General features: G+C 44.9%; 1 protein-coding gene and 1 non-coding gene across 3 annotated transcripts; both read right to left on the bottom strand.

Annotated features, from left to right (window-relative positions):
- Window positions 1-3347: 3347 nt before the first annotated feature.
- Window positions 3348-3509, bottom strand: LOC138390930 (U1 spliceosomal RNA). Its single transcript, XR_011234599.1, has one exon. It is a non-coding gene; the product is annotated as a U1 spliceosomal RNA (small nuclear RNA).
- A 1006-nt stretch (window positions 3510-4515) lies between these two features.
- S100A10 (S100 calcium binding protein A10) lies at window positions 4516-14348 on the bottom strand. 2 transcript variants are annotated; one of them, XM_069478756.1, is made up of 3 exons: window positions 14263-14348; window positions 7682-7837; window positions 4516-4950 (listed from the first exon to the last, which is right to left on the bottom strand). In XM_069478756.1, the coding sequence occupies exons 2-3, from the start codon at window positions 7811-7813 to the stop codon at window positions 4789-4791; spliced, it is 294 nt and encodes a 97-aa protein (XP_069334857.1). In that variant the 5' UTR covers window positions 7814-7837; window positions 14263-14348; the 3' UTR covers window positions 4516-4788. The 2 variants fall into 2 exon arrangements, with proteins under 2 accessions (XP_069334857.1, XP_069334858.1); XM_069478757.1 differs by having other exon boundaries at window positions 7682-7834.
- Between the last annotated feature and the right edge of the window lie 1273 nt (window positions 14349-15621).

Raw genomic sequence — 15621 nt, 5'->3', positions numbered from 1 at the left:
GTAGTAAGAACTCAGTGAATATTAACTATTGTCCAAATTTCTTCTAATCTTCAAAGACTAGATAACATCCTACGTCTGGCATAAAATCTTCTCTGACTAGTCACATCCTGCCTGCAATAATCTCTTACTCTTTTGAAAGAATAACATATTTGATACTTAATTTACTCATAAAGTACCTTGAGACAGCTGCAGAATAGAAGGAAAGAAACAAGAGTATTTGGGTTTAAATCTTGACACAGTCAGTACTGTGGGACTTTGAGAGAGCTACCTAAGTCTTAGTTTTGTCATCTGTAAAATGGAGTTGCAGTATCTTAACAGGGTTATTGTGGAGACTAAAATGATGCTTAAGAAGTATCTCATACAGGTCCTGACTAATGGTAAACCCTCAATAAATACACGTGCTCTTTCAAAATATGTTCGTTAGAATTTTGTTTTATAGATTGTAAAGGTAGAATTGCTGCAGAAAATTTAGATAACATAGCAGTGTATGTAAAGAAAATTAAAATAATCCCATAAACATCTTTCTGGAGACAACAATTTCCCTAGCCAGTAACTCCTGGAAACTAAATACAGCTGGGTGTATTTGCTTTACTTGGTTGCTCTCCCCCACCCCCATGTGTGTGCAAATAGGCACAGATATTTTAAAAAGAAAGAAATCCCATTATATTCCAATTTTGTAGCCTGCTTTGTTTTGCGTAGACATTTCCCTATCTCACTTAATATTTTTCAAGGTCACAGTTTTCATGAGCCTTATGGTACTCCATGTACATCTAAACATAACTTATTTAACCTTAACCCTATTGTTGGCCATTGAGGTTTTACTCAGGTTTTAGCTCTTCTAAATTAGGCTGCAGAAAATATCTTTGTATATGAACTTTCTGAGTATTTTTGATTGCTTTATTAAGATAAATTCCTAGGAATAGAAATACTGAATCAAAGAAAACACATTAAAGGATCCTGGCACATACTGCCAACTTTTGCCTTCCCAAAAGGTTGTATAAATTACATTACTATTAACAGTGACCAAAAATGCCCATCACATGTCACCCTTGCCAATGCTCTGTTGTGCTGTTATTTAACGTTTTGTCTGCTTTATCTATTATCTTTCAAGCTAGATTGTGATCTCCTTGAGCAGGCACTGTGGCCATCTGCTTCTTTATACCTGCCTTTATACAGAACTTTGCTTGGAATCATTCACATAGTAACCCTTGTCAATATTTGCCAAATAAATGAATTTCTATGCACAACTATCCCTCTGGGGTTAAGAGCTGGAGAAGGTACTTGAATAATCACTTTCAAATTGGTCAGATTGAGAGAAAGGTTTACAGACTTGTCCTCGGTCCTCTGGTGAGATAGGTTGGGTAGAAAACTATTAAGGTAGTTGACTGATGTTCAGGGGACTTGGACAAGGGGATGGGGTCCAAGAGAAAAAGTGATTTATTTTTCAGGGTCAGCTCTGCAGCATGTTTGAAACTGACTTTCTGCACTGCTAGTCATTCTTCCCTCATAGCTGGGTGTGGGAGGGGCGGGATCTGCTTTTACAACTCAGCCATGTAGCAGAATGAGTGGAATTTTCCAGATGGTTCCTCTTCACGGCTATTGGCATAATTGCAGCTTTGCCCTCTGGGAGCCGTTAGGCTGCAAGACTGAAGCCTAGACCGCTTCAGCGGGTCAAATTGTGGGATCCATGTGTTTTCGTTGGCACAAAGAGTCATGTGGGATTTCAGACCATAAATACCATTTTTATTTTCCTCATACTAGCTTCTTACTAATGCTTTGAGCAATGGGACTAAAGTGAACAATGTCATAACCCTTCCCCTTCAACACACATACACATACACCCATCCCAGAAACAGTGACTCGGATGATTCCCTGGCATTGGGTACCTTTCTGAATGCCAGAAAATCTGCTAGGAATAACACAGTGCTTCAGATTTTTTCTGAATCTACACACCCACTGTCACGATGAGTTGATACTTCCTTTCTCCTACCCTGACAGCTCTTCTTCTGGGATAGTTCTCTTTCTGTTTTCAGGTAAAGAGGCTTTGAGTGTGAAACTTTGCCATGGATTTGGGGACATCTGAACTCAAAATAATATCTGTGTTACAATTTTACCTGCCCATTTGTAAATTGACCCATAATAGTTACAGTATTCAGTAAACACAGATGTCCCAGGAGGCAGGTAAACCAAAGGGGCAAATCTGGACTGCTATACTTTCTCACAGACGAGAGATGGTTTGCCTTACTGTGATGGGCCAGTTTGTTTCTCTATTCTCTGTAGCTATCAGAGACATTATCTTTTATAGCCTCTTTTCCTTCGAGCCGAAATTTCTTTAACCTCTAAGTTAGAGGACGTCTCTCAGAATTAGAAATCATCACTGTGGTAGGACCAGTATGCAGAGATAGGGAAATGTAAAACTTTATTTCCCAGACTCCCTTGTGGTTTGGTTTTTTTTTTTTTTTTTTTTGAGGCAGAGTCCCGCTCTGTCACCCTGGCTAGAGTGCCGTGGGATCAGCCTAACTGACAGCAACCTCAAACTCCTGGGCTCAAGCAATCCTTCTGCCTCAGCCTCCCGAGTAGCTTGGACTACAGGCATGTGCCACCATGCCCGGCTAATTTTTTCTATATATTTTCAATTGTCCAGCTAATTTCTTTCTATTTTTTAGTGGAGTCAGGGTCTCGCTCTTGCTCAGGCTGGTTTCCAACTCCTGAGCTTAAACAATCCACCCGCCTGGGCCTCCCAGAGTGCTAGGATTACAGGCGTGAGCCACCACGCCTGGCCGTGGTTTGGTTTCTGATGTGATTAAGGTTCTGCCCATCGGAGGCACTTCCTTGACACTTGGATATGGGAACCAAGTCATGTGTGGGAAGAGGCAGAGCAATGGGTATCTGTTTGCTCCTGTAGACCATGTGGGAGTGTGGTTCTGGGGCTGCCAGTTGTAGCAATGGCTTTTCAGTTCAGCGGGCAGCTTCCTGGGCCAGCAGCTCCCTCAGTGGCCCTGTTCTACAGCATGGGTTTGGGAGTCATTCCTGGACTCCATCTACAGTCAGTTTCTTCAGCTAGCCAACTCTCTTCAATTAATACTCCTGTAATAAATCCCTCTTGCTGATGTAATCCTTCAGCTGTGAAGCTATCATGTCTTACACTGTTCATTTGTTGACTGAGACAAAATAAAATGGTTGAATTTTTTCTTTGACTTTGATTTTATTATGGATTTATTTTCCCCAAAGCCAGTTTTGAACTATCCTGTTCCCCTTTGCATGCTTTTCCTCGCAATGCTAGATAACCTTATATTGCACTTTCCCCCAGAGTTATATTGATACGTTCCATCATACATTTTTTTTTCCAAGGGAAAGCGTGAACGCAGTCCCCCACTACCACAAATTATGCAGTCGAGTTTCCTACATTTGGGGAAATCGCAGGGGTCAACACATCCAGAGTGCAATGGATAAGCCTCGCCCTGGGAAAACCACTCGTTATCATGGTATCTCCCCTGCCAGGTAAGTATAATAAATGTTTCCACCTTTGTTGATCTATTTAATTGGAGCCATTTCATGTGCTGATTTGTGAAATTCATATATCACCTGTCCATAAAAATATAGACTGCAGTGTTATTAAGTATATAGCATAAAATGCACATATACACTGAAGCTTGTAACAGGCACAGAAAAAGGCTGGGAAAGACATTTTGCTATCTGTAAAGACCTCAGTACTGGCACTTCGCTTCCAACAAAAAAGCACTACCCCGTATATAAGTCACACCTAGCATATTTCCTGACATCCAGGAGTTGACTCAATGATGTTAATGTGATGTTGTTACTGAAGCATTATGCTACGCCCTCTATTCCTTTGATTGGTTCTCTTATTTTTGTTCTAGAGTTTGCCGAAACTTCACTATGAAAAATAGATTCAGACATCTCAGGCATGCGAAGTGTTAGCTGGAAAAGCACTGATATAACTGGGCAAGTCTGTGTTCAGTAATTATAAAATTAGAATATATTCCTGCAGAGCCTTCTCTTAACCTTTCGAGTTTGGGTCCTTCATTTAGACACAGCTAGAAGGGCAGAGCAATCGGAGAAGTTAGACTCCGATCCCCAGTGGAGAGTGTTTTCCCATTTGCTGGTTCTGTGCAAAGAGCTCTGCTGTGTGCTGGCTGCACAAGGGCATGCCACCTCTTTCCGAACACACATTTCTTTTGTTCTTCCTTTTAACTTTAATAGAATTAGGGGTACAAGTTGAATTTTGTTACATGTATATACTGTATAGTGGTGAAAGTGAAGTCTGGGCTTTTGTACCTGTCACCTGACTAGTGTACACTGTACCCTATTTTTCACCCCTTGCCCCCTCCCACCCTCCCCTCTTGTGAGTCTCCAATGTCCACTATGTTACTCTGTGTGCCCTTGTGTAGCCTTAGTTTAGCTCCCACTTATAAGCCGGCATTTATCTTTCTGTTCCTGAGTTACTTCACTTAGGATAATGGTCGCTCCAGGGGAACAAATATTTCTGAAGAAGCAACACACATTCTATCTTAAACTTGGAACTAAAAAAGGACTTTGTTTATTGAGGGCAAGAGGATGCAAACAATATAAAAATCAAAAGCTTATCTGGCATTTAATGAACTTTTCTTTCTCTGCTTGTCAAATGGGAGGTGGGTTTTATTTGTACATTTTCTAAGGGTCCTGATCTGCTCACGAGATCCTTATACAGGGAGAAGCTGTGGGGCAGATTTCTTAAGCAATCCTGAGAGAACTCTTATCAATCAGGGTAGAATAATTGCTCAGTTCTGCCTACTTCTTTCCTTTCTGCTTCATGTGTACTACAAAATAGTCGTTGCATGCAATGGTGAGGCCTGCGATTAGGGAAAAGAAGCTCTGGAAGCCCACTTTGCCATCTCGGCACTGGTCCAGGTCCTTCATTATTTTGTCCAAGGCCAGAGGGTCTTTTTGATTCTGGGAGAAAAAAAAAAAGACAAAGGCAAGAAATATCAGTTAATGGTTACAGTGACAAGCTTATTTGATTTATGCTGCTGAAAACCATGTGTATAATCTCTCAATCATTTGAGCTCTTGTTTTAGGTCATAAGTGACCTTTGGAGGTCATCTAAATGTATTTTTTTTTTTGCCTTGAAGGAGCATTTCAGTGAATTCATATTTAGATTCTGCCTGAGGACCATCCTAAACTCCCCATTTTGTAGTTTAAACTTATGTTCTCTTAATAAACTTTTATTCCTGATAGCATGATCAAATCCTTTAAAAAGGAAACTCCTTATGAAAAGGTGTCATAAGATTATTTAGGGAATAAGTTTCAAATCATTGTTTTATGGATTTTAAGGAGGTGCTAATGATGCCAAGCAGCCTTTTAGGTTTGGGGAAGACAGACAGCTTTCGCTTCTCCTTGGCACAGCTAGCTGAGGCCAAGCTAGTATGGCATCATATTAGCTATGCGTGCGACCTTGAGTAAGTCACACAGCATAGTAGGCCTTTGTGTATCAACCATGGATTGAGGAGGTTGGACTAGAGTGTCTCTAGGATCCCTTCCATTCTTTGAATTGGTAAGTCTATGCCATCCTGTAGACTCTTCTGGATGTTGTACATTGGACCAGCTTCAAAAGTAATATGTATGCCAGAGTCATCAGGTCCCATGACTCCCAGTGCCTGGTAAGAACGTGTGGGATGGGACGGAGATGGGCAGGCAAGCTCCCCTTTGCTTTCATCTTGCTTCCACGGTGACTGGTTGATCACTCCTTTCTGTCGTGATGCTGGTTAGAAGTGAGAAAGTGTGGTTTCTCCTACAGGGTCCATGCCATCAACCAGAGAGGGAAACATTGTTGTCAAAGGCTTCAGATCAAGTACTTATGAATTCCTGTGACTGTATTCATGGGTAGGGGAACTGATACTCAGTGTTTCAAGTGTGCTGGATGTTGGTAAATTGCACTCAGGAATCCCTGAAGGTATAGTGGCAGCATTTCCTCCATGAGGACTGTAAACTCCTACCCTAAGCAATCAACTAAAACCTGCTCTGCGCAGCTAATTCTGGCCTCACCCTCAGCTTCCTGGCTGTGGTAAGAATGAGTGAAATGTGATGACATAAGGTATCTACTTTAGAAACAAAATGCTCTGTTAATGCAGTGAGTGTGGGTGTGCCTGGAATTATGACCCTGTGCCTGGACTAAATTACCCCACCATGTTCAGTACCCCATACTACCCTTTATATTTCTCATGCCATAAAACTTTTAGGGAGGAAGGGTCTGTTTTACGTGATATTCATCCTGGCTTCTAACGAATGCAGCAACATGATTAACAAGCGTTTAGTGTACTGAGAATACATCAGTCCGTGTGATGGGCAGGCTCATAATGAGCACATTTTGTCCTTGCATTTCATGCTTGCTTCGAAGGACCACAGAAAGTGAAAGTGACCTTGCAGATAATCACGTCTAGCCTTCTCATTTTACATGGGAGAAAACTGAGGCCTAGAGAAGCTGAATTAGAGAACTAGAAACCATTGTTAGTTAAGGCAGAGCCTGATCTTCTAAGTCCCGGTCTGGGGCTAGATCACAGGACTCTACAAAAGCAGAGTAACTGTATATTCTAACTCATTTTGGGATAGCTTTAGGTAATTGCAGCTCTGAAAGAGCAGTTAGGCTATTTATATCTGTTTATTTAACAGATATTTATGACATGTAAATTATATTATACTACAAAGTCCCATGTTCATTGATGCAGGAGTCAGGGGCTTGACTAACGCACTATTTACCAGGCGGATGACAAGAGGCAGGACTCAGCCTTCTACCATCATCTCCTTCACTTTAGAGGCTAATGCATTATTACCAAGCACAGTAATGAGCCTTTCAAGTGACTAGAGTTGTGGCAGGAAAAGAAGGGCTTGCATTTCAATCCATTTTGCTGAACAATGTTTCACTTTCAGTTGAATTCAACAACCACCTCTTGAGGACCTGCAACGTAAAAGGACAACTGTGCCTTGTGGCCTCATGTCCTGAGTTATATATCTGAGCTGATGGCAGAGTTCTTTTCTAGTTTTCATGGATCTGTCAAAGGTACAACATAAACTCAAACCATGCTCCTGTGTTCTCGGAGCATTTTCAATGTGAAAAGCAGTTATTTCTGGAGTGATTCTTGGTTCTTATCTAGCAGATGACTGACACTATTCCTTCATAGTATTGGAGAAGAAAAACAACAAATCCCTTTAACTGAAGGGATTAAGAAGGGAGATTTAAGTTGCTCAAAATGGAACGTGACCAGGATGTGACATCTCCAATACCAGGTTTATAGACCTGATCACAGCCATTTCCTGGTTGATTATTCTCTTGTGAAAAGACTTCTTTCCCCCAACTCTGTTCCTGGCATAGTCTCAACTGAGGCGGATAACTCCAGAAGGAATTTTCTAATAAACATCTCATACTGTGGTAATTTGTGTGTAATCTTATTTCACCTGCAGATTACAAACTCCTTGAGGGGAGGGGCTGTGTCTTCTTTACTTTGTATTTTCCCTATAGTATCTTACAAACAGTAGGTATTCAATATTATTTAATAAATAAATGAGTAAAAACACTTTTCTAGTGGTGACCTCCACAGGGAAGAAATGGAAAGAGACAGGGAAAGGAACCAGGGTCTAGAAGCATTGACTTTTATGTCTGGTTCTTTATGAACCTTTTGACACTTACTTCCAAAAATCCAGGGAATTCCTTTTCCATGAGTACTCTTAGGTCATCCTTTGTTAAGAAGCCTTTATCTCCAGCAAATTTGTGAAATGTAAACATCATGGTTTCCATGGCATGTTCCATTTGAGATGGCATTTTGGCGAGGTCTGTTGAAGTCTGCTAAAAGATTTAAAGAAACAATGTTTACATTAACTTTTAAGCCACATGTGTGCCAGTCTTTTGAGGATAATTGGAAGGAGGGTGATTAGATCATCCATTTGAGCTTTTCCAGCTATCAAATTCAATAAATCTAAGAACCAGTTCACCCCAGTTTTGGGGTCTCTTGCTGGTGGAAATAGACGCCTCAGGTATTGGTGCTATAGATGAGGGGTTTATCTGCCTGCCAGCTAATTCTGCATAAATCACCTAATGAAGAAAAACAACTCTACTCATTTAGAAAAGCAAGATCAGTGTTCCTCTTTTTAACTGAAAAGCACCTACTGAAAGAATAGATGTTGCATCATTTCTCCTAGCTCTGATAAATAGGACTCTTAGATGTGGCTGAATACCAACAACCCACGCAGTCAAGCCTGGTTAATAAAATGTGAACTCTCTAAGCGTAACTTGGTAACCTGGTTCAGTCTGATTCTAGGGTTTAGAAATCTGCTTTCAAGTGAATTTGTCTGCTGGCTATGTATTTTATACTACAGTTCCGAACTTGTTATTTATTGCAATAAAGACTGCTGCATCTCTGGCAGTAAAAATGCAGTTACCCTACTGGAATAAAAGCCACCCAAAGTCCATCATCTAGTTCACTTGAGAAGGAATAAGTAACAGTATATCCTAACCCCTTTGGGGGCCTGATATACTTTTGGCAGCACTAGACAGAGGAGCTGCTCTCACAGTCTTGGGTGCAGTGGGAGAGCAAGAGGTTTTTGTCATGAAGAGTTTTTAAGAAAGGAAAGGGAACATGTCAGATCATTACATTCAGGTGTAACGAACTTGGGGTGTATGTCTCCCAGTGCTTGGTATTTAATAGGAGCTCAATGAATTTTGGCTTAATTGGAAGGAATGCTTTGGCCAGAATAGGGAAGCTTTGGCTGACATCACCTAAAATTACTACTGGATAGGAAACAGGTGCATGTGGAAAAAAAAAAATCACAAAAATAGGTTTTGAGGATAGGCTTAAGGAAAGGATGGCAACTTCCTCTACTGAAGAGCACTAACAGGAACCTTCAGACATGCTCCAGTTTGGTTCCTGCTGCTGACAGATGCTGTTCAACACAAACCCCTAAATGCTGTCTAGTACAGAGAAGAAGGTGGAGTTGGTAAACACCAGGGTTGAGCAATTACACTTAAGAATTATAAATTCTACCTCTTAATCTCCAGAAAAGTACAGGAACCAACATGCCAAAGAATGCTACTCTAGAGAATGCTATAAGTCAGAATCCAGCATGATTCATCTGGAAGGTAGGTATTCTCTTGGAGAGAGCAGCGAACTAATGCTCCAGGGTCCACTGTGAGATGAATTCCAGGGGAACCCCCCCCCCCCCACGCAGCCTGGGTCTGGCTTATCCCCTATGCCCCATATCGGTTTTCCATGGCAATGGACTTAGAGAGTCTGCCTTGCCTGGATTGGTTCTGGAAGCCCCACAATTTAAGAACTGAACTGAGTGAGTCACCTATGGGAGAAGGATGTGGAATCCCACCCTAGTTCTTAAATAACTCAAAAAAGGAGTCAGACGCCACAGAGATTTAAAAATACCTGTGCCCAAGCTCAGAGCACTTCATGACCAATTCTCAAGGATCCCAGAAACTGGAACTGGGTGGGACACCTAGTTTACTTTCTTCACAGGACAGAGCAGAAGGAAAGTGCACTGCAGAGCCAGAGAAGTAAGAGAGGACATGCAGCAGGGGAAGGCCCCCTAAAGTAGGAAAATAGGCTAATCTATGAACTCCTGAGAAATACAAATTGTAAGCTGAGGAAATCCTGGCCACCCTTGAATATCTTCTTCAAGAGAGTGAGGTCAGTCTACCTCGCCCTGCATGAGTGCTCAGGTCAGAGCCACTCCAATCCCACCCCTTCCTAGCCCATGGTCATTATGGCCTAATGGAGCTTCCCTCTCTAAAGCTACATCCCTGCCCCAGGGGGTCCTCCCTTCCTTTCCTCCCCCAGCTAATGGATTTTGAATATAGCAGCCAGTTGACTCTTTATTTGTCCAGTAGACCTTCTGCAGTAAGAATGCAGAGCAGGGGCTAGCCAGAAGGTGAAAATAGCATTGAAAACCAGAGGAAATGCCCTTGGTCTCATCAGTAACCAGTGTCCCAAAGGGCACTGACCAGGGCTGTAAGCAAGGGATTCTGTTTTGAAGGAGCTACACACTGGTTTTAAAATAAGAAGAAAGCGGGGGGGGGGGGGGGGGGGGGGGAAATACTGTGATTACAACTCTGGTCTCTTGGCTAGAGGATGAGTCACTTAGCCCTTGTGTGACTGTAGCGGTTGCCCCACTGAGTCAGCCCTGTATTGCCCTCCCTTCTTGAGTGGGGCTGGGCAGGGCTGACTGCAGCACTGACCGTTGCTTGCTAAAGCAGAAGTTCTTCAGGGACTTAAATCTGGCATTTCCACTCCCACCCAGCCACCCTACAAGCTCCACTCCTGGGCAGAGGTAGGCTTCCTGCTTCCTGGTGGGACACACTTAGGCAGGAGAATCTGGGGCTGTGGCTGAGAGCAGTAGTGCCCTCTCTGTGCCCCCAATGATCTAGTCCTGCACTGAAATCCTCCATCACATTTAAAAGTTTACCTGTCTCGGACTTAAATTTAAGCTTCTCTTGGTCACGAGCCATGAATTATTCTGCTTTTATCCATGGAGCACTAAATAACTGTTAAGTGAATGAATGAATCAAACAATCCCTTTTGATTGAGGTGAGGTGCAGGTGTGACTACCCGGGACTAGGCTGAAAACCTTGTAGCTCAGAACTTGGGAGGAGGATGAGAGGGCTGGGAAGGGCCAGGAAAGGGGCCCCAAAAGGGTTTGCCTGTGAATGGAACAGTAAAGTACAGAGGACAGCACATTCCATACGCAAAGGAAAAAATATGTGTCCTGCTAAACAGGTCTGGTCAGACCGACATGACTTCTCTCCTCTTACTCCTGCTATTTTCTCATGTTTTCATTTATCCCACCTTCTACTTCATGCTTCTCTAGGGCTGCTGTCTCAGTGCTGAGCTTCACAGGATGTAAGAGGCTTACTCACCTTTTATTGAATCATTTTATTCTGATGCCTGTATATGTATGCTCTCTACAGGTTTGCCTGAGCAATAAGTCTTAAGAGTGGAGGCTCAGAAGTCTTTCTTTGTGTAGTTTTCTCTACAGAAAACAATTCTGGACTCCACAAATTTAGGTACTGTGGGAGGAATTCAATTTTCCATTTTTGGTTCTCCTATATTGAGCACCTACTTCACATGTCCTGGACATAGTGGTAGGCACAAGGGATGTGGTAGGCACACACATGTGGGCATGCACATGCACACTTGCCTTTGAGGACTTCACCAGCTAACGGAATACTATTTAAAAGTCTGTTCTGAATTCTGGTTATTTGTGTTTCTGTTTCTTTCTCCACTAGATGGTGGGCTCCTTGAGCAGAGTCCCAGTAGCTAGTGCCCAGCCCTCGTACAGCCTGCTCAGTGAATCAGTAAGAATGAAATTCACAATCCTAATGTAATTTTGATCATCCTGGGAGTAGCAGGGAAGCAGGAGTCCTCCTTAGAAGAGCATCTGCTCCTGAGCAATTCCAAATGTTTGCTCTGGACCAGTGCCCAGATCCAGGCCATGATTTCAAAGAAGACACTTCTAAGGAGCAAGAGGTCTGATTTACTTTACTCTTCTGTATCTCGTCCATACCCTAGTTTTCTTACAGCCCACCCAGAAAATAATTGGCAGGGTGTCAGGAAGAACAAGCATCTGTTATTTAAAACATGTTTGAGGTTTCTTTCCTTTCACTTTAGAAGTTTTGGGGAAAAAATTTTTTTTTCTGGAAAATTGAACCCAGAAGACATTCTTGAATTTGATCCCTAAAGAGAATTCAGGAAAAAAAAAAAAAAAAAAAAAAGAGCTGAAGCAATGGATCTGGATCCAGGCTGTCTCTCCTACTTCTCACCAAATAAAACTTGCCCACAAAAAAAGTAGCCATCAAAGGAAAATTCCAGATGCAATTCAATAGGAAGAAAGAACTCATAAACCTCCTCTCACCCAACCAAGTACATCCATTGTTTCTTGAAGAACTGTCAGACATCAGCCCAAATCAGCCAACAGCAGCAATTGTGACAACTGCTATTAAATCCTTTGGTGGGGTGGGTGGTAGTTATTTAGTGAAGGGAAAAGAAGTGTTGAAAATTGTTGTTAAAAAAGTAAATTATTTTTTTTGCTTTTGATGTGAGATTCCTAAATTGTTGAGTCTCTGGAAAAATGAGACACTTAACAAAGATCCTAAAATTTTAGGGCAGCTTTCCCAGCACTCTGAGTGCTAATTTATACATTATAACCCTAAAAGAATTCCATTGTTTGCCCTCAGCTTTACACTTTAAAAGACTGGACTGTGTCCAAGGGCATACCAAGTGGGCAGTGCTCAAAAAAGTCACATTTTTTCAACTGTCAGTGGAAGGCAGGCAGGGAGGCACCCAGTCTCAGCTCCACCCAGCCCCAGGTCTAACCTCACTGGAGTGGCTGTTGGAGAGGCTGCCAGAAGCCAGACACTGGGGGAAAGGACCTATCTGATGTGGTATTCAGGAAAAGCCAGAGAAGAGCATCACCTAGAACTCAGGGTGAGACCAAAGAATTGCTTTACACCCAGTGGACCAAGAAAAAGTGAAGAACTGAAATAAGAAACTCCAAATGGTGGATCAAGGATCACCCTGAAGAAACTACTCTCTGGCTGTGAAGGAATGTATACACCATTTAGAAGGGATGATTAAATAGGAACTGGAGAGGAACCTGTGGGGGCAGGGTTGATGACAAAAGTTCAAATGAGTTATGTGAATTTATTCCCGCCCCAACCCCTGGCATATCTATTGCAATTTGCTGAAACATGTTGCAGGCAAAAATCACTGACAAGGTGTTTCCATAAGTTTGGCCTCACCTGAAATGCAGGATATAAAAATCCACTCCTGGAGGCTGAAACTCAGGCTTCTGAGGAAAAAACAATCTGCAACAACTGCAAACCTCTTAACGGGAAAAGCTACCTCCTAAGTAAGGCTGAGACAGGCTGCCAGGCGCATAAAGGCTGATAAGGGGAGCAGCGGGCTGGCCTCGGCCCTGTGGATCTAATTACTGCCCTCACCCGCAGTTCAGTCTTCAGACTGGCGGCCAGTCCTGGTGTGACTCACTTCCTTTTGGAAAATGCCCTCTAAGATGGCACAGTTCCCCTTTTCCTTCAGGGAGTGTTCTGTCCAAACCATCCACAGAGAGTATCTGCAACCAGCCACACCCACATGGTCTCACAGCTGAGTCACAGGCCTCGGACCACTGGGAGAATCCTGGAGCCCTCCGTGCTGGCCACGCCCTGCAGATGCTTCCAGCTCCCCTGGGACAGGGTGGGGGCCGAAGGGGCGGTGGTCTTAATGCATCCCAGAGTCTGGCTTAGGGTTCCACTTGGCTGGCCTGTGGCAACTGTGCATCCCCCACCCCCCACCATGGCGGAGTTCCTGGTTTCACTTAGGCAGAGCAGACCGAGGCTAGACAGTGCAGAATGCAGAGCTGGAGGAAGCGCCTTCCCTTCTGGTTGTGAGGCAAGTTACCAATGGCACATCTGTCTCTATCTCACCGCTCCGCGCCAAAATTAATCTGGATTGGAAAATCCTTCAATCTGCTCTCCCCTCATCTCTCTCTGTTTCCACTTATTTAACTAAGATGCAAGAAGGGCATCCTTTCAGTTGAGAAATCACTTCACATAGTCCCTCCTCTATAACCTCCCCCCACCCACAGCAAAACTGCTTTATAAAGAAAACAAATAGACCTCCCTCCCTCAGCAGGAAGACCCTTGCTGTCTGGCAGCCAACAGGAAGCCCAACTTGAGGCATCTGTCTGGGCAAGGGGCTGAGAAACACCCTTTAGGAAGGGCAGTCCCCAGCTGCCAACCCGCCCAGCCCTTCTCCGCCCTTCCCGAGCCCTCTCCGGCCGGCCACATCTGGACGGGGGTCACCCTGCAGCCGAAACCCACGAGGGAACATGCCCGCCAGGACAGGCGCGAGAAGCAGGGGCTCGGATAACTCAGGCGACTGGTCGGAAAGCGGGAACCGTGGGAGTGAAGAACGGCAGCGGAGGTTGCCAAAGGAAAACCCCAGGACCAGGGTTCCGTAGTAAAGGACAAGTGCCCCCTCCTCCGGTCCGCGAGGGTCTGGGGGCGGCCGCGCCCGACCGGGGAGGGGCGCAGCTCGCCTCGCCCGGGTGTGGCCCGGAGCGCGGAGCAGCGGATTCCCCACCAGCCGCTCCCCGTCCAGGCCCTGCGGTGCCCGGGCCACCCCGCGCGGCCGGGAGGGGGTTCCCACAGGTGCTAGGTTCGGGGCTGGGGACTACCCGGAGGGGCAGCGCGCGGAGCCGGACGGAGCTCACCTGGGCCGTGAGGCGCGGCGCGGACGCTGGGCGAGTTGGGACGCTAGGCGACGAGCAGAGCGTGGCAGGCGGCGAGACTTAGAGCGCTGCGGGGGCCCAGAGGGAGGAGCCTGGGTCGGCCCGGTCTCCTCCCCCTCTTCCTGCCCCCACGCCCCTCCTCCCCGCGCGCTCGGCACACGCCCTGCTCTCCTCCGCAGACGGGCTGCGCTCCGGCCTCGCCCGCTGCCCCCGAGAGCGTTATGGTAAACTCTAGCAGGAATGTTCCTGCTCTCGAATAGTTCAGGACAGCCCCACCTTCGGCCGTGCCCTTCCTCTCGGGTTTGGTTTTAGAAAGTGTGTGAGTGTAGAAAGCAAAAAAAGCAGCCGTTCTTCTGAGGGTGGGGCTGCTGGCCCTGAACCAGAGATAGCCGGCTTTTCGGTAACCTTACAGGTCTAGGAATTATTTTCTAGATGACACTGCAGGGACTGGCACGTGGAGTCCAAACGACCTCGAAGGCGCTCGGACTTGGTTGTTCTCAGATTAGGGCCTAGGATGTCCGTCTGTCCCGGGTCGCTGTGGCCTGCGCCCGGGGTGGGTGGGCATCTCCGCCGGGCGCGGGAGGGAGGGTGCTGTCTAGCTTGTCAGTTCTAGGGGCGTTACAAACCCATTGTTGAACAGGGGATTTACCCCTCCTGGTTTGTGTGGTTTCACTTGGTCAATGGTTCAGTTTCAGCGTGGATAATATTGTTAAAAACTAAGTTTCTAAGTCTCCTTTTTGCTCTGCAATGGGGCTGCTTGGCCCTGAAAGTCCTTTAGAAGAATTTTCTGGAAGAAATTTAGTGAAAACCTAAGTGTTTCCTAGTGGATGCTTACCCACTCCTTCCCCTACCCCCATATTGATTTTAATCGTGTTTTAGGGTTAAACGCAAACTACTAGCAGTTGGTGGTGGAAAACAGCCCAGTGCCAAGTCCTGGGGTTTTCCTTAGTTCCCAGGGGAGGCCTTGGGAGGAATGAGTGATCCCAAAGGAATGAGCAGGGGAATCCTCTAAGTGCCGCCTCGTGACTAATCTTGGCTATTGCCAAGAAAACTCAACTTGGATTTCAGCCATGGCTTTCCCCACCACCCCGGTGCTGATTCTTCAAGGGGACAGTTCTTCAAGATGTTCCCATAGACAGTACTTGTAGGCTCCAGGTCACAGTCACCAGTGGAGGGAATTCTGGATCCTTTTTGTCCCAGGGAAGATGCAACTGGATTTACAGTGAGAATGCTTGGGTTTGCATATCCCTACTCATCTGATTTTTTTCATTTGGTCCGCAAACCTTTAGGAGTATTTAGTGTATGTACTAGGCCCAGGGATTTGGGGATTAAAGAATCTTT

Source organism: Eulemur rufifrons, chromosome 8 (assembly GCF_041146395.1).
Source record: "Eulemur rufifrons isolate Redbay chromosome 8, OSU_ERuf_1, whole genome shotgun sequence".
NCBI lineage: Eukaryota > Metazoa > Chordata > Mammalia > Primates > Lemuridae > Eulemur > Eulemur rufifrons.
Note: the sequence above shows the minus strand (reverse complement) of the source record. Positions and strands in the feature narration are given on the sequence as shown.